Source organism: Tyto alba, unplaced genomic scaffold (assembly GCF_018691265.1).
Source record: "Tyto alba isolate M040663 unplaced genomic scaffold, T.alba_DEE_v4.0 Super-Scaffold_17, whole genome shotgun sequence".
NCBI classification, from domain to species: domain Eukaryota; kingdom Metazoa; phylum Chordata; class Aves; order Strigiformes; family Tytonidae; genus Tyto; species Tyto alba.
The window spans coordinates 18,601,804-18,624,347 of NW_024881279.1; the positions used below are offsets into that span (position 1 = coordinate 18,601,804).

At 36.9% G+C, this 22,544-nt stretch overlaps 1 protein-coding gene across 1 annotated transcript in view; it reads right to left on the reverse strand.

The window, feature by feature from the left end:
- The window catches only part of SLIT3 (slit guidance ligand 3), a 525,410-nt gene that overhangs the window by 459,655 nt on the left and 43,211 nt on the right, over positions 1 to 22,544 (reverse strand). The window contains exon 5 of the mRNA XM_042790009.1: positions 12,277 to 12,348. Within this exon, the coding sequence (XP_042645943.1) occupies positions 12,277 to 12,348 (72 nt within the window). The remainder of the gene's footprint in view (positions 1 to 12,276; positions 12,349 to 22,544) is intronic.

Sequence of the window (22,544 nt, forward strand, 5' to 3'; positions counted from 1 at the left end):
TACCTGCACGGTATTGGTCTAATTCTATTCTCATTATAGGAAGGACTAGTAGAAATGGGAACACTGTACCATGTGTATGCATTTCCCAGTCACATACCTAATACCAAAGAAGAATGATGGAGCTTCACTAGATAATAATTCCTTTAGGTGAGTCACTGCCTTCTGGGGCAACACTCTTGCTCAGGCACAGATGGGCCCCTGTGTCCTCTCAATAAACCCAGTAAATTGTCATGGCTAGATTTACGTTGTTGCCAATCTTACTGCAATGCAAAATGCTGGGACCAGTATTCAAGTGTAGTCACATAAGTACTTAATATAGCAGAAGAAATACGAGGCCTCTAGAGTAAAGGAAAGGATGCTGTTCAAGTGAAGTACCTCCTACCGACCAACAGGTACCCAGATCAAGATCAGACATTGGAACAGCTGCCACTTGTGGAGAAAAAGCTCAAGTGCTAACAAAAACTTAGCACAGTATCCCATCAGCTCTGCCCCTAATAAGGCAATGTAAAGTATGGGGTTAATCAAACAATTACTGAGAAAAAGTTGAATAGGATGATATGAATCCAAGTAACTTGAGAAAGAAAGAAAAATCCCAATGTAATACTTTCAAAGATACAGTTACTAAGTGCATACACTAGTGGTAGAAAAATCGGTTTAGGGCTTGGAGACTGGTAAGGTTCTAGTGCACTCAGCAACCTTCTTCACTTCCAGTGGTACAGGAAAGACACTGAGGCAAGACTGACCCAGGACGATTATCTCAACTAACACAATAGGGAGTGTTCTATTCATGTGATTGTGTCATAGGATACAAGATTATTCTTTCAACACAAGAAACTAACTGTATAGGCATAACATTTGGTTTCATATTGGATGCCTTATTTTTCAACATCTTTCCCTTCACAGTTCACTAAGCACTGACATTGTACCTTGCATGTAAACCACCCAAAACATTAAACTTAACATTCCTTCATATATCAATAGGAATGAAGTAAATTCATACCAGCTGTTTCCTAAAGAAAATCTTTCCTAGATATGTCTCTAGTAACAGCCCATCAGGGAGTTTAACAGAGAAAAGCAAAAGACAGGTACTTAATTCCAAATATGCTTTGTTCAATTTTCTCAATAGTATTGGCATTTTCACTGTAGCAAATCTCAAACTTCAACGATAGCGATTACTGTATAGTTGAGTAATCTCACTAAGTTCCAAAGTATTATATAAGGGAAACATATTAAAAATCAGCTCATGGGCTTTTCATAACACAAGGTGCTATAAGCCTCTGTTTTCAGTATGTTACACTGAGTTAAGAAGTAAAAGCAGCTCAAACACACACCTTGTATAATATCCTTGTCTTAAAAGAGTAAGATGATAATAAACCGTCCTTGCCAATCTATTCTTGTAGCACCGTAACATTTAACTACTTACACGAGTTATTTTAATTTTGTTTCATAAATAGTTTCTACTCTCATAGGTTTTACAATGTAAACTGTACTTGGGACATGGAACTGCATCAGACTCTACATCAAATGCATCCTGGTTCAGCTCCACATTGACTCTTTTGACAGGCACACATACGCCTTGGGCTACAATCCCATGGCCTCTCTCAATTCAAGGAGATTTGAGTCATAATGAAATCCTGGATCATTTATGACTGTATTTCAAAAGCAAACATAGTGCATTTAAAAGTAATAGCAGCATTCGTTTTGGTGACCTTTAAGTGCCTGAAACACTTTAAACAGGCATGCCCTATTACCCCAGTGAAACACATTGAAAAGTTCCAGAAAGCCTAACTTAAGCTTCCCATTGTACACATTACTGACTTCAAGAAGAAAACCAAATGAGAATTCAAACAAGAAAGTATTTGGTCTTGCATCATTTTACCCACAAAATCCTGCACTCAGGGGGCACTCTGAATACACAGTAAATCTCTGCAGGTGAAGCTGAGCTCTGCTGCTGTGAAACAGTTAGATGTCAGAAAACTGGTTGAAGGAAATGGCCTTTCATTTTTGAAGTCACTGATCAACATCAAGATTTCATGTGCAGGACTTGTAATTTAACCATCATTAGTACCTCCAGAGCAATCCCCTACTTTTACTGTCCACTTGCACACCAGTTGAAACTCATTATTTGCAACTTATTTTCAAAGTATTTGAAAGGACTTTTACAAGACAATGAATGTAAACTAATCTTTACCTTCATGATGACAGCCTATCATGAAAAGCAATGGAAATACTTACATTATCATTATTATTATTTTCCTGTTATGCAAATGAGATATCTGTGTTTCAGGTCACCAGTTCAACCTGTTCCTACATTCACCTTGTGTAAGGAAACTGCCTCAAATGTGGAAGCAATGCTAAAAACTCCTATTTTAATCTCCTGTTCACCAAAAAAAAAGTTATATTTATTCTGTATTGTCTCCTAGTTGCACTAATGCAAATTTACAAGTGAATTTGCCAACGCGCATTCTAACTGTGGCCAGGACTCTACCAGATCTGGACCATTTTCTAAACTGAGCATGCAGCAAAACACTTTTCAGCTCCTTTCAATGTACAGCCAATGGGGGAAATGCAAAAAAATATTCACACATGAATTAACTAATTAAAAGGAAGTTTTTAAACAAGAAAAACAGTATTCATATAGTAATAAATTATGTGCAACTACACCATGACGTGCCGACATTTGCAGACGAGCTCTAGCAGCGAGGCCAAAAAGCCATGTTAACAAAGCAGCTGCAGTAAATCTGACTGACAAACTTCAAGCACACACAGTCAAACTGACAGAGTTATTCAGTTTCCAGAAAAGAAACTGCCAGTAAACCATCGGGTCAGAATACCTACAGTAATAATACACTCGCAGATACATCCTAACTATTCTCTGACTGCCATCTACACAGCTACACAATCCTCTGTCAAGCTTGACAAAAACAGCCCATGACTTCAATAGCCAACCCACCCCCAGGGGCACCAGCAACAATGCCTCCCCAGCCTCGCCACCCCCACAAATCAAGCCAGAGGGACCAGAATACAACACTGTAGGGAGCTACAACACTTCAGCTGGTGCTAACAGAAGCAAAAGACCCAAGTTCTGAAGACTAATGTAAGAAAATGGTAAGCCAATAATGCCCACCCACAATTATTGTATTTTGAGAACTCTAATAGCTCTCAGTCATGTGAAAGCCATCATAACAAGAAGCTGAGTCACTGTTCCCCCCCCCCCCCGGTTTTAACTTGTCACTCTAAACAAAGAGGTTGAAGCCTGTTAAAAAGGATGCATTTCAGAACTGGCAGAGAATACATGGCCACCCTCAGAAACCATGTCTCCAAATACCTAGGTGATGACTAACCATGGAGTCCTGATCAAGTTGTCTTTTAACTCACTGAAAGCAGCAAAATGGTCTGTAGAAGTTCAGAAAAGCCTGATTTGGCTAAACATCTTCAGGATGTTCTCAAACATCTTGGTTGAGGAGAAAAGAACCATCTCTGATGGGAGTTGATGTCTAACTGGATAAAGCAACTACATATAGAATTTTATCAATACTCCTTTTTGGATATTAAGAATAAGAAGAATTTTAAGAATCATTAGAAACTCTTTAGAACAGCCCTGTTGATGTGAAGTCCTACGCTGGACTTGTTAAGTTTACAAGGCTACCACTGGTGTTAGTAAAATAAACTAAGCATTTTCCAGGTAAAGATTGTGGTGAGCAGGCAATAACAGTGTAGCAATTTTTAACATGTTACCTCCAAGACATATTATTTGAAACTAGAATATGTTTCAGAGTGCTTTAAAAAACCCCTACATTCAGAAAAACTAACACCCAGCAACACGGCTAAGGCTACCAAACAACTTAGTGGCAAATTAATCTCACAAATTGGGAGCTTCCTGACTTCTTGAGCTGAATGCCAAGTGAAAGACCACATCACCTTTCCAATCGCACACAAAAAAAAATAGTGAAAATAGAAGGCAGTAGTTACTCAGCTAGTAGAGAAAAAGAACTTACTTCCAAAGCAGACTTATGCTTAATCTGCATGTGTGGTATTTCTTCTGGAAACGTATAGTCCTCTGCCACAAGCTACCTTAAATAGCTTAGTAATAAGATGACCTGATCACAGAAGTTGGCAACAGATGTCGTCTTAGAAGAAAGATGACACTAAAACGAAGAAGTAATTTTTGCAAAGAGTGCCCTTTCTTCTCCAGTCATGCCTATTTCCCCTAAGAGGGGAAACAAGACATCTGCACAGTATAAACTGAAATAACCAATTTCACACAAGGGAAAAAGCAGAATTGAGGAGGGAGCCTTCTGGCTTTTTGACATGTCTTCATTTGTTTTCTACTCTCACAATAAAAAAAACATCTTTTATTATTATTTTTTAAAATTAGTCTTCTTCACTAATTTAGACAGGAAAAAAAATCCTTACACTCTCCAAATAAAACTTTGTGCATTTTTATTTTTAAAAATTTCTACATACATTATTTACAACCAGAGCCAGAAAGAAGATATAAAGTGACTTCAGCTTGATAAATGGTGTAAATGTCATCCAGCTATCTGCAGCGCAAGCCTCTGACCTAATGCACATCTTTCTCAAGCCAGAAGTGCACCCTGGAGACCAGCAAACACTTACTGTAATTATTTACTGTCTTCTAAAAAGACCTGCTGTGATCTATGCACAGTAAAACTACAATTATTGGATGTGGATAAAACCACAAAAACACACTGTTACAAGCCCATGCTATTTTGTCATGGCAACGCCATAACTCAAACTCATGTAACAATTGAATTGTCAGGATCCTGCTTTAATGTGAAATGATAATGGAGCTCTACGCCAGCAATCTGTGAGATCTTTCTTTCTAGAAAGAGAACAAACAGAAAAATAAAGAGGACACGAAGAAAATTTATGAACTGGTTGCTTTTCCAAACACAGCTTCTGATGACAACCACGAGATAAAAGACTGAATTTGATCAAGAGTCATGATTTGATACTTTGAGCTTGCTAAGGACCAGGCTGGAAAGGCGGGTTTACAAGTGACAGTTCTAGTAAGGCTTTCAGCAGCAAATTCTTGGCAAATGATACACATGTGAAACAACCTCCCAGTTACAACAAACATCTCAGCTCTAAATGCACTCAAAGGAAAGCAGACATTGGTAAAACCTAATACAAACTGCACTTGTCAAACTCGAACCAACTGATCTACCCGGGCCAACTTCTGACTGCAGGGCCAGTGTGCAATAGAAGGACGTAATACTGCACAGCTAATCTAGAAGTTAAGTACACCTTTATATTTACATTTAACAAAGTCAGCTTCATAAGTAAAGCAGAAACTACATAGTTCCAGCTACTCCTACTAAAACTTACCTAATGAAACTACTTGCACAAAATCAAATCTACACACTGCACAAACACTAATATCATAAGGAAGCAGACCAATCAAGAAAAGAGATGGCAAATAGCAATGTGTAAGAATGAAATTAAAAGCCAGTATTATAAACAATTAAAAAGACTACATAGGTTTTCAGTGTTTAATAAATTTATCGTTAATTGCTTTTAGGTATGCACATCCACACAATAATACACATTTTTCACCAGCATCTTCAAAGTGTATAAATTACAGGATAAACCATTATCTCTAGCTAGTTTTAATGGGGTTTTAACACCTATCTCAAGGAGAATAAATGAGGAATAAAGGTGTGAAAGCCAGCAAAAATGATAAAACTACCTTCAAAGTCTTCAAAAACATTTGGTATGTTTTGTCTGTGTTTGCATGTGTGACCAGTCTTGTTTCTGATCTACCTTTAAAAATTAACAACAAAGGTCAAACAGATATTCAACGTTTACTGGCACTCCTACAAGTACCATACTTACATTTATTTACTTGACTGTTTTACACTGCTATACATACCTTATTAGTCATGTGATTTATTGCATACTAAACTAGAAAATTTAGATGATCTAATACAATGCATAGTTGTGGTTATAAAAAGCAGATGAGATTCATATCGGTGTTTTAAATAAATTATAAACAAAGTAGGAGGTACACATTTTTCCTATTTCAGGAAGAAAACATTTTAGAACTAAATTAAATATAATCAGATAAAACTTAATTTACATTTCATAACCAATGACACTGTATCAACACGAGTTAACAGAATTCCAAATATTATCCTCTTTAATCCTTCCAAAAGCAACAGTTCTGTACAGAGGCAGATGCCAGATAATTCCTGACAACCATGAACCTAAAGGAACAGCACGATGTAGCACGTTGAACACAAGACTCCCCCTATCATTTTAGCAGTTAGCCAAGTTGCCCCTTTTCCCCATTTCATTCTTTTTTCTTATTCCATCTTTGAACACTGAAGTGATACATTTCCCTTTCCAATTTGTTTCAGTCAAGTATTACCTAATTAATGTTTGAGTAGCACTTTCAAAAGCAAAATGTAATTATTAATAGTCACTGCCTATCTGTGACTATCTGTCACTAATGTTACCCTGGGAAACATTCATTTGCAATTAAGAGATACATACACCCATAGGAAACTGTAAGACAACACAAAAATCTCACGTTTCCATGACTGAAGTTGCATGGCCTCAAGCTAAGAAATCAAATAACAGCATCTGAACTTTGTTCATAACGTATTTACTGCAAAATGGTTTTCTCTGTCTAAAATTCAGTTTGCTTCACTACACTTGAGTTATTTGGCATGGCACATTGTACATGTATGCAATACAACAGCTTCCCATTTCTGCCTGAACATAAACACTTTTTGCCTATGAGGCTGACTGAACACTGGGTACAGGTTGCCCAGGGAGGCTGTGGAATCACTGTTCTTACATTTGAAAGCCATCAGGGCATCAACATCAGCCTGCTCGAGGTGACCCTGCCTGAGCAGGCAGTCAGTTGGACAAGACAACTTCCAGCAGCGCTTTCCAACCTCAACCATTTAATGATTCTGTTGGAACAGAAAATTGCTTCTCTTTAAGACTATTCATATAGCTGGTATTGCATGCTGCAAGTACTTACCTGCTGTTACCACCCATCTACCATAACCACCTTTCAAAATATTCCACTAAACAAGAAATAAAGCAGTTCTGCTAGTCCAGCTTTATTGATAAATCTCACAAATACTTACACGGTGCTGACAACAAGCAACACATTATACAATGGCTATTCCTGATAGTAAGAGGCCGTCCCACGTTATTAAAACAAATAATTTGTCTACAAGGTCTCCATCCTGATAATCTTGCTGTTTTAAACTCCTTTGGAAATAATTATAGATTAATACGATAAAACATTGGGACACACACAACTACAAAGTTTTAAAACCTTGAGATTTAGAAGGTATAACGCATGCACAGCCATGAACCAGTTTTGTCCAAGTTCAGGACCCCAGGGCTTTGCTCTCATACTAAAATGTTCAGCTTTAGTCTAAATTCTAGATTCTGATACTACCCTAAAAAGTAAACTACTGAATTTCAGAGTCTAATGGATACCTCTGGTATCAGATTTCAGTATCTTTAAGTCTCCGGAGCCTGGCTTGTTTTGTCAAGTGACAACTAAGACAGTTCATTAAAAGTGAATAGACCCAACTAATGTTCCATGGCTATAAATTCGGTGGAGGTCTTAATTCTCACTGCGAGACTTGAGTTCAGAGCACTTAAGAGTTCTTTTTCATCCACATAAAGGAACTTCACCTTGAGTTCTTCAGAACTGGCTTTATGTATAGAAGTTTCAACAACAAAACCATTACATTCTTACATGTTGCAGTGTTGGGGGGGGGGCTGTTGCCCATTTTTGTTTTTAGAAGATATTTATCTGATGGACCACTAGCATACTTGGCCTTTAGTGAAAAGCAGATGCACTATGATCATTTTATATACCAGCTGTGCACACAAAGGAAACTCGTGATTCCAGCACGCACAAAGCTCTGTTTATGAACTCTGCCAATAAATTTCACAAGTTGTTTTGGCGATTAGAAAATAATTATCTTGGAATCAAAACTTGGTTTTATAGCTGTTAAATTACATGTTTTCATTTACTATACTTTTTCTGTATATTTAATCACATGTATTAAGCTTAATATTACCTTTTTTTAATGGCTACATATTAGTAAATAATATCTGAAACTATACACAAATACATCTCTTGTTTCCATTTCTTGATTTATTAAAACTGCCTTTCCCTTTGCAGGAATTTTCAGTGAGAAAACTCCATTGTTTGATTTATTAGAGACTTAATTATTTATCACAAATAAAACATTTAAGAAGCTTTAAAACCTAGGAAATCGAGGCAATGGAGCAATGGCAAACATTTTCACTACAAAATCCAATCAAGGGTTCATTCACCATCCAATTTAAATTTAAAACTCTTATCTATACTAAAGCAAACAAAATCCATGAGCCTCAAAGCCACTCTTTCTAGAAGAAAAGGCTCAAAATCTTACAAGAAACTCATTTTGTGGGACGTTTCACATTCCATCTAAGGTTTATTCCCATATATATATATTCCTGCTTCTAATACCAACCAGATGTGACAACAAAGTCTAAGCAGCACTGTAAAAGTCACAAGGATATCCTGTAGTTTGGCATTTTGGGAAAGGCTTGGAGTGAAAAGGTAAAGGTACCTGGACTTTCAGTGATTGAGGAAGTAGTCATAATTTGAGAAGTCTTCTAAATCAAATTTTATTACTTATCAGAAAGATTGCATTTCAGTGAAAACGCACAGTGCCCTGATGTAAGTACACTATGATGACAAACAAGGAAACCATCAAGGACAACAGCATCGCTGTCCCAAACTATGCAAGCAGTGTGCATATGAAACTACAGTAGAACCCAACATGGCCACACAGATTTGTTCTCCAGCTTTTCAAGCACATCACTGACAGGAAACAATGTTTACATTTTAATTTCCAGCAGCAACAAGACTGAAGAGATTCTGCTGGTAGTGAACTACATTAAAAAGTTTGTTCCTCCAGTGAACTCACAAGCAGGTTTCAGCCCAGCTGACAGAACACTAAGAGAAGTCTTCGCATTTGTTTTGCACCCTGAGGCATTAACAGGTCTTCCCTGAGACCCTCAAGCACAGAAAAGTCCTGCGTGTTTAAGCACGTCAGTCACTCCATCTCCATCAAATTCTATTAATGCTAATAAATATGCCCAACTTTCACACTACTATCAAGTTACCGAACTTAAAATGTCACCTTTCTGTTTAGTTTTATATTTTTAAATAATGGAGCTTGGATCTTCATTAACGAAGTTGTAGCCTGTTATGGTTCACTGAGTGCGTGCTGAAGAGAGGAGCTGCAAGAATCACTGCTGATTTCATCTGCGTTTGCTATGTGAACAAGATTATGAGTTCTTAATTTTCAACAAATAAAACTAAATTTTACATTTTAGGCATACTGCATGGCAATATTTAATTCTTAAAATTTTGCATCATTTGAGCTGTAGCAAGCAATGCACAATTAAAATACTCTATTTCAGACTTTCTAGTTTACCAGAATTGTAACTATTAAAAAATAATAAAATAATTATTGCAGAGTCAACAGTTTGAAAACACAGCAGCAGAAATAATATATCTACACTACAGAAAATCAAAATTAAGATGAGTATTATCTACACTTTTTTATGTTTTTTTTAGTTCACTCCCTGTAAATTCCACAGAATCTACATCACCCATGTATCAGTCCCTCTTATCAATTTTTGCTTGACGACTTATATTCCCTTTCATCACTTCCTCAGCTATGCTTTCTCCTTGAAAGGCTAGGTCAGAGCACCTGCGGGAGGGGAACGCAAGCAGCATGCCTCTTCACTGAAGCGTTTTACCCAGAAAGCCAGTTGTGAACAAGGTAGACTGGCACCGCTGGATTTAAGACAAGTCATAACAGAAGTGAGAAGGAGCAACTCTGAATTTAACTTGCAGTTGGACTAGGCGAGTAAAACAAAACAGAAAGTAACCAACTTAAACACATACTTTTATTCTTCCTCAAAGTATAAAATAAATAAATATATGTGTGTGTGTGTGGTGTTAAATTCTCATAGGTAGCAAATTTCTCATTCTTATCCCATCACTGAGAAACATACAACCAAACTGTGTTTGGAACCATGACAGTTCACTTAGCTAAGATTTATTTACTTAAAATATACACTGTATTTATATAACACTTGTATCTTCAAAAGAAAAAGCAAGTTTCAACTGACAAACAGTGCTAAAGTGATCTATCTAAAGCACTATTAAACAGTAAGCAAGACGCTGAATGAATGTCAGTGAATAAAGACAAATGTTTCGACAGCATCCATTGGGAGGCATTACAGCACACAGCATTCATATTAATCATTCTATTTTACGTAATTTTCTTACAAATCTTTATATTCTAAAAGCAAAATTATTACCCTTGCTGCTAAGGACTATAATGTATCATGATTACATGATCTACTGAAAAATACACACTCTGGTATTGAAAATTCTCAATTACTTACACTTAATTTCTTTGTACAAGCTTCCTTAAGACAGATGCACACAAGTTATCAACACAAACAACCTTCCCTCAAAACCACAAATTACCAGAAAGTTCCTTTCAGCCTGATGATAGCCACGTACAGTGCATCCACTCACAGAGCTGTTTCTACTTGTTAAACCAGAATTTGTATTAGTGGATACACGTAAACTCTGTAGAAATTTTTATCTTGAAAGCATCACCGTTTTCTAAGACAACCAGCCTACATGAAGCAACTCTTCTACAAAATAAATACAGCTGGCATGTTCTGGGGACCAGATAAGGATATCTTCAAGTAAGTATCAGCTCAGACTTTATACTCAAGAGGAGTTTCAAGATGCAAAATTTCAAAAACATGCAAAGAACATTGGGAAATACAACCAAATCACTCGGCCATAGCAAATCCATTAAGCAAATTTTTTGTAGTGCATTTAAAAGCTGCGACAAAGGTTACAAAAATAAATCCAATTAAGATTTTTCAAGCAGACTTTAAGACCAAAAGACTGTTGTAGTTTGTAATTATTTATAGTTTGCATACGTATATTTAATTTCCAGAACAGTGTCGATCACATACAGTTTTTTATGTGCAAGTTTGGACAACAAAGTTCATTACAGAGATTCTCCAAAACTGTATCAGTATCTGCACAACACTGTTCAATTTGTCTGCTTTTAAAACATCAAAGAGCCTACTACTTTAAATAGCCACCTGATTCCAAAATCTTTGCCATCACCATGTGTTATGTATTTCTACAGGAGGAAAGACTTACTGCACTGCCTAAATGGTTTGTTGGTTGCATATAGAGATATTAAAATACTTATAGAAACTCCACATGGATGTAGCAACTTTTCAGCCATACTGTAGTAACAATTCCACCAGTCAAATCATAAGTCTTCCATATGACCAGACTAGCTGGTCTTCCATAAACAAACTCAAGCATAAAGAAACAGTTTTACTATATAGCACATCTTTCAAAGAGACAGTCTGGATCATGAGTTTAACTTTGGCAGGATCTAGAAAACAATTTCAAACAGCTTTTTGACTAATTTTTTAAGAAGGCAGATGATTCTTCTCTTGATAGTAACTGTGCCGGCATCTGCTCATCCATTTTAATTCTATTCACTTTTTTTTTCTTAAGTATTTTTTATAAATCATCCAGTCATTGTGCTAACACCACCCTCTCCCTCCCTCAACCAAAAAAAAATAATGCCAAGCTCGTGTTACTCTTCTCTTGATGCCATCTAAACATCTCATAACATAGTTCTTATATTTCAAGGAGATGAAAAATTCTTTAACTCTTCATATTTCCTCATCTTCCTGACTGACAAGGCAGCAGCCATAACTTTGCTGGTCTGCCTGGAAATACCTCAACTTAGTTAAAAAGAGAATTTTTAAAACTAAAAAAAGTTAAACCAATCTGTATTATGTCAACATACTATTTTATAAATAAGGGTATAAAATCTCTCTTTGTGGACATCTGGACTACACTGGATATGAGAAGTTGCCACTCTTCATGGTTTCTGTAACTCTACATACAGATTTGGAAGTAATTCACCTTAAAGTCATCATGGTGAATGTCCGAGGAACAGAAAAATTTTGTGGTTTCTCTTCTCTTGGATATTTATGCTCTACTGAATTATGACTACACACATGCAAACATAACACATCTCTTAACAACCCTTACTATGTAGCAGTTCTAATATCACAGAAATTAAACATTTCAGCACAGTTAAAACACAAACCTGTATAAGGAAGAACATGAAATAAAAACATAAATCAGATTATACTTACAATCTAGTTAACTTCTGTGTGTTCTGAAAAAGCAGCTCAGGAAGAACTTGCAACTTATTCTTGTTCAGGCGCCTAAAGAGTTACAATTAGAATAAAAAAAAAATAATTAGATTATCTTCCCAATTAAGAAGCTTATTCTATTATGCATAAACACATGATACTTCCATTGTATTAAACCTCATGCTATGAGCTCAGCATAGAATGTATTGTGTACGTTTTTCATACACGAGCCAAACAGATCATACCATCTGTAGGCCACCTGCCCACATTCTTGAGGTAAGGAGTCAAGTGACAGTCACCACAAAGATTGAATGTTCGAATATGGATGACTACACCAATGTATTATTTTAATTTTCCTCTGGATGCCTACTAACAGTGAATCATAAGCCCCCCCGGTCAGCCTTCACTGCTCTGAGGAATAGTTACTAGGAGGTAAGCTGGATTTTCCCCCCTTCTTCTTAAAACATAGGCACAGTAAATTAGTAACTTGACCAACCAAAATTATTTCCAGATTAGTTATTATTTCTACAGTATACACACAAGATTTATTTGTTTATTTACTTATTTATTTTTATAATTTTCTTAAAACTACTCTTTGAAAGAATGAGCACTACGGTAGAACATACGAACAGACAGGTACCGGACGACTCTATGGTGATTTGAAATAGAATCTTGATCTTTAAGATTCTTCCAGAAACATTTTAGAGAACAGCTTGATGTTTATTCAGTAGTCCATTTTACTCACTCACCGAGAAGTTTTACACTGATGAACAATTTGCCAACAGTAAGAAATCGACTATTAGAAGTTACTCCAGCCTAGTAGCTATAAAAAGCACCACCTTACCCTCCTTCATAAAATGCATGGCAGCCCTGCAAAAATCTAACAGCAGTTCTCTGTATAAGAAGCACTCGTTTCCTACAAGCCCTTTTTCTGTTGTCTGACAAGAAAAACAGTTGCTTACTTTCATTCTCCTAATGAATGTTATTCACACAATGAGGTTGACCTTAATTAATTACACACAACTCTACTGTTCTAAACAGGAAGCTGACTTCTCATATATATTTATATTAAAACTTGTATTTATACCTCGTTTGTTCCCAATTTATCTTAAAAGTTAACTTTGTTAGCAAATCTATGTTTGATAAAGTCTTGATCTCAGAAGACACATGGAAATTTTAGAAATCTGCTGATACTCAGCACCCAATACCTGCTTCCCAGTTTTCTTGCACACTGAGTTATTTCACTATCAGAATTCAGTAATTTTTTTGAACCGAAAGCCCTTCCACAGAGATCAAACTAATGTGGGGGTTTCATATGGCATCCATGTGAACATGCCTTGCAAGATAAAGGGTGACAGAGAAGAATATTAACTTCTCTTTTTGACACCTAGAATAGATCAAAGGCTGCTTTTGCAAGCTTGCTTACAGAGCCTAAACATTATGCATTACGCATGCCACATGCTAACTTAACCAAATAGAAAAACTGGTTATTTCACAGTGCTTTTACCAACTACCCAATTACATTTCTGAGATAAATGAACAATCCAGTAAATGACACACTAAACAAGAACATGGGAGATACTAAGCACTAGTTTGCATTTGGGAAAGCACATCAGAAGTTCTTAAATTGGATTCCCTTACTCATGTAAAATTTCACTTTCATACCTAAACTTATCCATGATCTTGTTTAATTTAAGGTGGATAGTAATGTGCTACTTAATGCTCATCAAATTCATGTCTTCAGTTAAGCCTGTTTATATTCTACAATAGTTGACCTATTTAGCAGAATGAAAAAATTACCTATGCTAACACAGGGCTTAGCACTTCTCAGTTCCATCCTCATTCATCAAGACTAGCATTACTTCTTGAGAAACACTAAACATGATGAACTTATTTATCAATTACAATGAAAAAGACTGCCAGTTAAATGCATCTACTCCACACAGTTGTCTAATGTTTATTACTGTGTCTAATCATCATTTCAGCTCTCATAATGTACTTACTGAGTTTATGCTTACATTTTTAAGCCACAGAAACAATGCAAAGTTATATTAAGTTTCTAGAATAGGAGGTTCCACACCAACAAGCAGACCAGAAAATGTACGTAGTAACAAAACATTGTATAAACAACTTACAGGAAAAAAAAAACTACCATCAAAAAGTTTTCCCTAACATATTGTCAAATTTATCCAGAATATCAAATATTTGTAAATATTTCCTATTATTTTTATGGGCCAACACTGCCCTACCTGTGATGGATAATGGATCAAGCTCTCAGTTGCCCTTTTAAATTCTCCCAAGCATTTTAAGATTTCATCCTGAGATTACCTTAATATTAATGTTCTTTCAAACACGGTGTGAAGGAAAGTCCACGCAAGGACGCTTTTGAAAAGCTCACATTGTGACCTACTGTTCATTACCACTAAACATTTCGTATTGGTCTAAACCTATTTAATAATTTTAAGATTATATTGTTATAAATGAAGTGTTGGTCTTTTTAGACTGTAAGTAAGCAATCCAAATCCATCTATCAAGACCAGTAACTTCATGACATTCTTCCTTTGCCGTACCTCAGGTAAGCTTGATTTTCAAAATAACCCATCAATACAGGTTGGTGCTCCTGCACTGCACTGTGCACGACACTGTCCTCTAAATACTGCAGGCACACAGCACTTCTGACACATACAAAGCTTGCAGCTAGTAAGGCAAAGCTAGGTTAGTAATTGATAACTAAGCACATCTGAAGTAACAACAAACATCTGAACACTCCATGGCTACCAATGTCTTGGTTCAAGCTACAGAACTCTCCAAACATCCCTTTCATCACATCCTCGGCTACCAATGTCTTCGTTCAAGCTACTGAACTCTCCAAACATCTCTTTCATCACATCCTCAGATTAACTTCAACTTGGAATTTCTGCCATAAGTCATTTTACTCATTGTTTGATTCTCAGGGGAACTTTGGGAACGAATAGGGATTTGTTTCTATTGATCATCACCTACTGTATTTCAATAACTTCTACTGCAATATTCACCTAAATATAAGACTAGATCACCTCATACAAACTTAGACATATTTGAGATAGGACACGTTTAACATGCTTATATTTATTATGTGCCAGAAAGCCACCAATAGCCTAGGAAAAATCCCAATTACACTTCTTATTTCTCTTACTGGGCTTGAGAGAAAAGCCATTAAGAAAGTTCTCAATACAGAAGTACCACAGTACAGGACAGGATGTTTTTAAATCCTAAAAAAAGAGACATAGAAGTGTTTAAAATTATTTAATGAAAAGAGCAAGTGTTCTGAATGGTCATTTATAAGCACTGTTTCCTCCACTTCAACAGAGAAACACGAAGGAACTATTCCACTACATTTCATAACACGTTGTTTGACAAGAACTTCAGTTTATCCTCATCTATCAGTGAGCTCTAGGGCAAATAAGGAAACTTCAAGTGTGAGGTGAAGCAAGAATTAGCAATGCCAGCACAGGGCTGGGCAAGCTCTGATGTAGCTGTTCCCAAGAGGTACCTCAGAGCACAAGCTGAGCATGCTTTCAGGAATCCGTTGTGCAGCAGCCCCTTCACATAAAAAAAGACCCAAAGAGAGGTATAGAAATTCCCTGTGCTTGCCTAAGCCTCCTACCTGCAAGAGCCTTGCACCACCATGTTATGGCCTAAATCTTAATCCTGTCAGGTGCTTAATTCTAATTACAACTGTATTTCTGATTTAATAACAAATACATTGGAAAAGGTGAAGCCACATATTATCAGGATAAAATAAAAACGGTCTGCAAAAAGTTCATAAACAAAATGAGACAAAGTCTTGCAAAATTATTTTGTAGGCACTGTTCTTGTGATTGCACTGTATTAACAAATATAGATATTCCTGAATTTAAATTAGTGACTTGAAATAGAAGTAACATCAAGGTACGATATCTGGAAATTGGATTTAAAAACCAAGCCATTTATGCAACTGCAACTAGTTATATCATGAAGGAATTACATGTCAGTTTTGTGAATCTGAACAGTAGACCAGAATTAAAGAAAATATAATTTACATTTTCTCATGAGAAAATTCAGTCAAATTTTGACTGTTAGACCAAATCCCTTGGACTATACAACATGAGAAGACCACCCAGGACTCACAGCACACTGCAACTGAAAACTTTGATCTGGCTTCTTCTCTCATGTTAGGAATACGTCCACCATGCAATCAGCACATGTACAAGCACGTGCATGCACACACAGAGCACCAAGCACCATCATACCAACACTGAGGTACACCCAGAGGAAGGAAAGAAGCCAGGGTGCGGAGCCAGACAAGATCTGGTCCAGGTTATTTGACCTGGGACTCCTGGATGAGAACGCAGCTGCTGAGTCTCTGAAGTATTTTGAACTGGATGTCTTACAGCTAATAAGACCTGCAAAGTATTCCGGGAATTCAGAGCACTGGACAGAATGATGCATAACCATCTAATGCCACAGAACAGATTAGCTCCAGCGCTGGATCAGAAACAACTCTGGATGTGCACAGCATGGAGTCCAGACTAATAAAACCTCCTGGAAGCTGAAGAACTGTGCAGAGAGGCTCTCCAGCAGTCATATCAGCTCTGGCAATACCTGCATTGAGTCAAACTTATTAAGTCTGATTAGACACATGCTGACTGTACAGTCAACAACCTCCATACACTAACAACTCCCTCCATCTTCCAGATCACTTTAACCACTACTGAGCATGGGAAATAGAACTTGGCACATTCCATTTTGTTAGTCTGCTCCTTGAGTCCCCGTAAGTGACCCATAAAATCTGACCAACGAACCACCAACTGCACACAATAGCTCTCAACGTCTGGGCAGTGGGCTTCCAGGACTGCATGCGTCACCTCCAAGGCATCTGTGTAAGACCACCACACTGGCACAACATCCTCTGACTAGGCTCAAGTACATATTCACCTATGTTTCTGTTGGAAGATGTTTAGGGAGCTGCAAATGGTAAAGGCTAAAAACCTGTATTTCTGCATGCAGGAATTTGCTACAGAAGTGAACTATGGTGTCTTCACAAATTCCTGTAACTCACTAGCACACTTCTCATAACTAAGATTGCTTAGTAAGCTGAAAAATTCCATCCAGGGTATAAGCTTACCCAGAGTTTAATTATGTTTGGATACAATATGGTTTCATCCTGTTAAAATCCCTCATATAAAACCAGGCATGGAAGTGGTTCAGCTCTTCTAATCACCTTACAGCAGAATACAGAGTTAAAACTTCAGTGCATGAAATACTGGGCTACCGCAGGAGCACTTCTATACAAGGTTTAACATTGTCTCTAATGATGTTCATAACATACATAGGGATAATATCTCTGCCCACCACAACAGTTATGAATGATAGCTTTATCTAACAAAACTTTATACTTATTAGATGTGCCCTTGAGTTTTTAATAAAAGAAGAGTAACTCCTTTCTTCAACACTGCAGACAGCAAGACACATTGGCATTATTTTCTAAGATATATACCTTGGGTTACTTGTTGACTATTATTCTGGATATTGCATGATATGATTTTCAAGGCAGCTATGAAATGAAAAAGCCATGAAACAAAACAAATACAATGATATGTTACCTCCAAGAAAATAACTAAATATACCTTTAAAAGAAACTGGTGAACTATGCACTGAGAAAGACTCACCTGCTGTTAACGTCTGGTTAAAAGGGCTACTCTTCTGAAACAGTACTAAACTACTTCAAAATGGATGGGAGCGGGGGGGAACACCAAGAAATCGGACGAGAAATAACAACATTTAAAAGAATTTAAAACCAAGGGACTTGAGTATTTTTCCCCAAAGACCGCCAGAGTCTTCCACAGCATTGTCAGGGAAGTCACTGAAGATTTTTACAGGTGCTGGGCTGCGAGTTGGTCTCAGGCACACAGACCCAACTCTTTTTAACCCTTCTGCTTTCTAAGCTCAACTCTGCTTCGCAGGAGTGATCTGAATTTATTACTCAGCTAATATTTAGATCTCTCAAAGACTGTAATACAAATATCAACTGCAGTTGGAAATGGAAAGAGTAAGAAGGTCACCTCTGGAGGCAAAAAAGACTTCTGTGCGGGTCCAAACTGTTCACCACACTCACAGGTGACCTGAAAAGGTGGTGGTGTAGGGGATGACACCATTTGCTGGTGATATGAAGGCTGATTACAAACTCCAGAAACAACTAATGGTATTTAGTGCCCAAATGGCAAAATGACATATAATTCATTGCAGGTTAAATGTAACAGAGATGGAAGGAAACAGGTTTTTAAATTCATGCATTCAACAGCATTCTCTAACCTGAAAATCACTTCACAGGAAGTATACCTATAAAAACATCAACTCACTGCTCTGTAGCAATTCATAAGGCAAGTGTTACAAATTCTTAGAAAAGTAATGGATAACATAATTGCTCTGTGTAAATCTATGGTGTATCCACATCTCAAAGCCTGAAAACTTTTGGAATTTCCACCTCAAAGAGGATCCCATAAGGTTCAGAGAAAGATGGCAAGGATGATCAGACTTACAGAGCAGCTTCCATATTGGAACAACTTAGTAGACAGAGACTCCCCACAAGGAAAACAGCTGAGGAAGAACATGCTAAAAGGTCTGTACAATGAAGCAAGGGAAGGTGATTAGAAACAGTTGTTCTCATCTTTGGTAATACAAGAAAAAACTTGGAAGTGTCAAATCTTGTTGATGGCAGCTTCAAAAAACAAATGGAATTAATTTTCCCACACAACATGCAGTTAAGTTGCGTAACAACCGATTGTGTATCAGTAGTTGTTAGTTTATGTGGGTATGGAAGACAAACAATTAGAAAACACATTAAGTAATATTAATTACAATGACCCAATTGATGATGCCAGTGATTTTTGCCACAATATAATTTATATATTTGCTTTTTCTTCATTTGCTCTTCCTTAGAGAGTTTCAACTGGGGACATGATACTGGCTTACTCATACTTTGGGTCTAAGCTAAGATGGCCACCTTCTAGAATTTGGTACTACTTTTTTTCTGTTCAATTTCATCAGGAAAGAATTTAAACCCAACACTAGAAATTTTAATTTATACTCAACAATGTACATTTTAAGCCTCTATTCAAAGCACTTCTGCAAAGTCTCTTTAGGCTGTGAAGTTTGCCTGCTGAACAAATTCAATGTGTTCCCAACATAAGGCTTAAAAAGACTATTTGAACATCAAGGAGCAACGTAAAAGTTTCATAATTAAAGTCGCAGCCAAGAGAAAGGTATATATGTACATGTGTATATAGGCATATTCATGTATCTATACACATCTCTAGGAACATTCCTTCCTTCTCATTTTACTTCAGCCAAAGCCCTTGTGTCCCACATCTGATACCCTCCCATGCCTCCAACTAAACTCTTCCGCTACTCCTAGTTACACTGGATGCTGACTTCTATTCTCATATAATATAACTACATAGATACTTATACTTCACAGCTTTATCACGTTACAAACTGCATTTTCTTGCTTTATGATTCAGATGGCCTAAAATGCAGATTTATAGAACTTGTGACCTTTAGAAGTCACAAAAAGTATACATGCAGCATAGTTGTCCAGTTCATTATTTTCTTTAGAGCAGCCACATATAGAATCAAACACCCAGTTTCAACAAAGGACAAATACTCCCCTCTCACCTCCCAAAAATACTCTGCTCATATACATAACAAGCACCAGTTTCTCCCCTTCCTCCCTCAGTCTACAGCCTATTTGGGGGTTCCTATGTCCTGAAGGCAAAGGGATAGAGGGAAACAACATCAGTGTCAGTCATGGACTATCAAGGGTCCTTAAATAAACAATGGAGAAGTTATTAACTGTGAAATTCCTACCTTCCTGGCTCCAACCAGGCTAATACTATTTCTTCCTCTGTCTGAAGCTGGGATAGGAGAGGAATTTAACTATTAAGATTCCCCTGACTATTAAAAAACAAGAGTAAGCAACAACCACTGGATCTTAGGAAGAAGCAATGCTACCAGCCTAGAAGTAGACTGAAGATATTTATCTTGGAAATAAATGGAGAATAGATGCTTTAAAAGGGTTATTTTCACCTTCATTATATTTCTGTTTTATTCCTTTCCTTGGCTTCTGGATAATTTCTGGATGAGTAAAGAACATCAATTTTGATAGGAAAATTTTCAAGTTGTTTTCAAGCCAGAGGTCATGTTTTCCTGGAGGAGAAACTTTCTTTGGGGTACTGACTTGTGCTGTGTCCCTCGTATTTACACAATTGGAAGGGTCACATCCAGTTCGAGTACTGTCCTTCCATGGAGTTCCACTCACAAGAAAAGCAAACAGGAGCTAAATCTAATCTATACCAAAGGCATCGTCAGCATAGATGGGAAATAAGATGCATATGGAAGAGCAACTTCCCAGGTTACCCTTTCTACCAGAAGAGACAGTTTGCATTATGGTAAAATGACTATTCCTTTTATCTGCCATTTCAGTCACACATATTATAGCCTTTAATTTTCTCAGCTTGTAACCATTCTAATCTTCTTTCAAGGAAAAAAACATTCATTGCTACTGCAAATTATCAAGAAGGCTATTTTAACAATCATGCAGTGTAATGCCCCTTACGTGCAGAATATGTCTTCCTTCTCAAGACTTGTATCACCACTGGAAGACTTCAGAAAGTTCAGAAGAATTTCAGGGTTCAGAAATCAAATAAACAGGTAAACCAACATTGTAAATCTCAGAAACCAATGTACTCCTTACACAATTAACTTCAGAAGTTGTAAAAGGCCTCATCCAATCACCCTCGATTTTTTTTTCAGCTCACGCATCACTATTTCTCTGTGAGCGAATATAATTTTTTATAATCTCCCTGTAGCACAGCGAGACTTAAGGTATTTTTATAGTGACTTCTCTCGTTTATTTACACAAAAGGTGTACAAATACATGCTTCATGTGGGCCTGACAGAGTAGCAACATTAACAGATCATACCAAATACAACCATATCCACTGTTTTGAGCAGCAGCATTTTCAGCTTCATGCTTTGTTCTCACAGCTGCAGAACAGTTCTACTTTGACTAAGAAGCAAACCAAGGAAAACTCAAAGCCCCTTTTCTGCAGTTAGAGTGAGTGGATGCACACTAAATACATGAGAAATTTCCTCCATGCTCTCTTCAAAGCCCCAGAGAGGCACTCAACTCCTTTCCATGGAGTAGGTAATCAATATAAAAGCCCAGTGTAAAAGCAATGCAAGTGTTATTTATTCAGACTTGGGAAATTGTGCTGTAGTCCAAGGCAATTTAATTTCTCATTATGCTACTAACTCGGTTTGGAAATTCTGAATACCATAATATCAGTAAAACATGCTTCATGCAAACATCAAATATTCAAGATGTGAGTAGAAATCACCGAATTTACATAGTTACAGAGGAAAAAGGAAAGGACCTGGCTTCTACTTGATCTCATGACAAAAAACACTAATATACATCTTCACTTTCCATTGAAAATTACTTGCAGTATTATATTTACTAATACTATTCTCACATATTACTGAACACGCTCTACCCAGAAATTTAAGTTGATACACAGGGTATGATATAAACCATCAGTTTTATTACCATCTCTTTGAATACAGGAATTACCTAGTTTTAACCCCACGAATGCGTGTGATATCCACTGGCCTCCAAATTCTGTGTCTGCTTTTCTACTGAGCATCGACAGTTTTACTACCAAATAAAACTACTACATATTTGTAATGAAATAAGTAGCACTCTCTTCCTTTCCAAACAAGTTCAACAACTTTCAAGTTCAATTTAACATCTATATTCACATTGCTAGCTATTATAAAACTCACTCTCCAACAGAAAACAAAAATTACAGTGGTTTTAAATTTTTAAAACAGGTAGTTTTCAGGGAGCAGTCCTGGTACTCCAGCCTTTAAGATCCAGAAATTATCCAAGTAACTTCGGGTTCACTCCCCAATTTGATAATTTATTTTATTTCACACTCAAAACATCTGGGTCTCATTTCTGGCAATAAACAAGCTAGCTTTTTCTCCTTTGTTATTAAGAGCTCTATGGCATTATCCTTGGAGAATAGCTCCAGGGAACATGATGTAGTTGAAGTAGTTTCTAAGAGTTACTTTAAGGGAGAAGCAGTCACTTCAGAAGTTTGAGTGTAACCAAGAAGCACTAAAAATGAATTAATGCATAAAAGAAGACTTGGACAGAAAGACAGGGGTTATTGAACTCCAAGGAG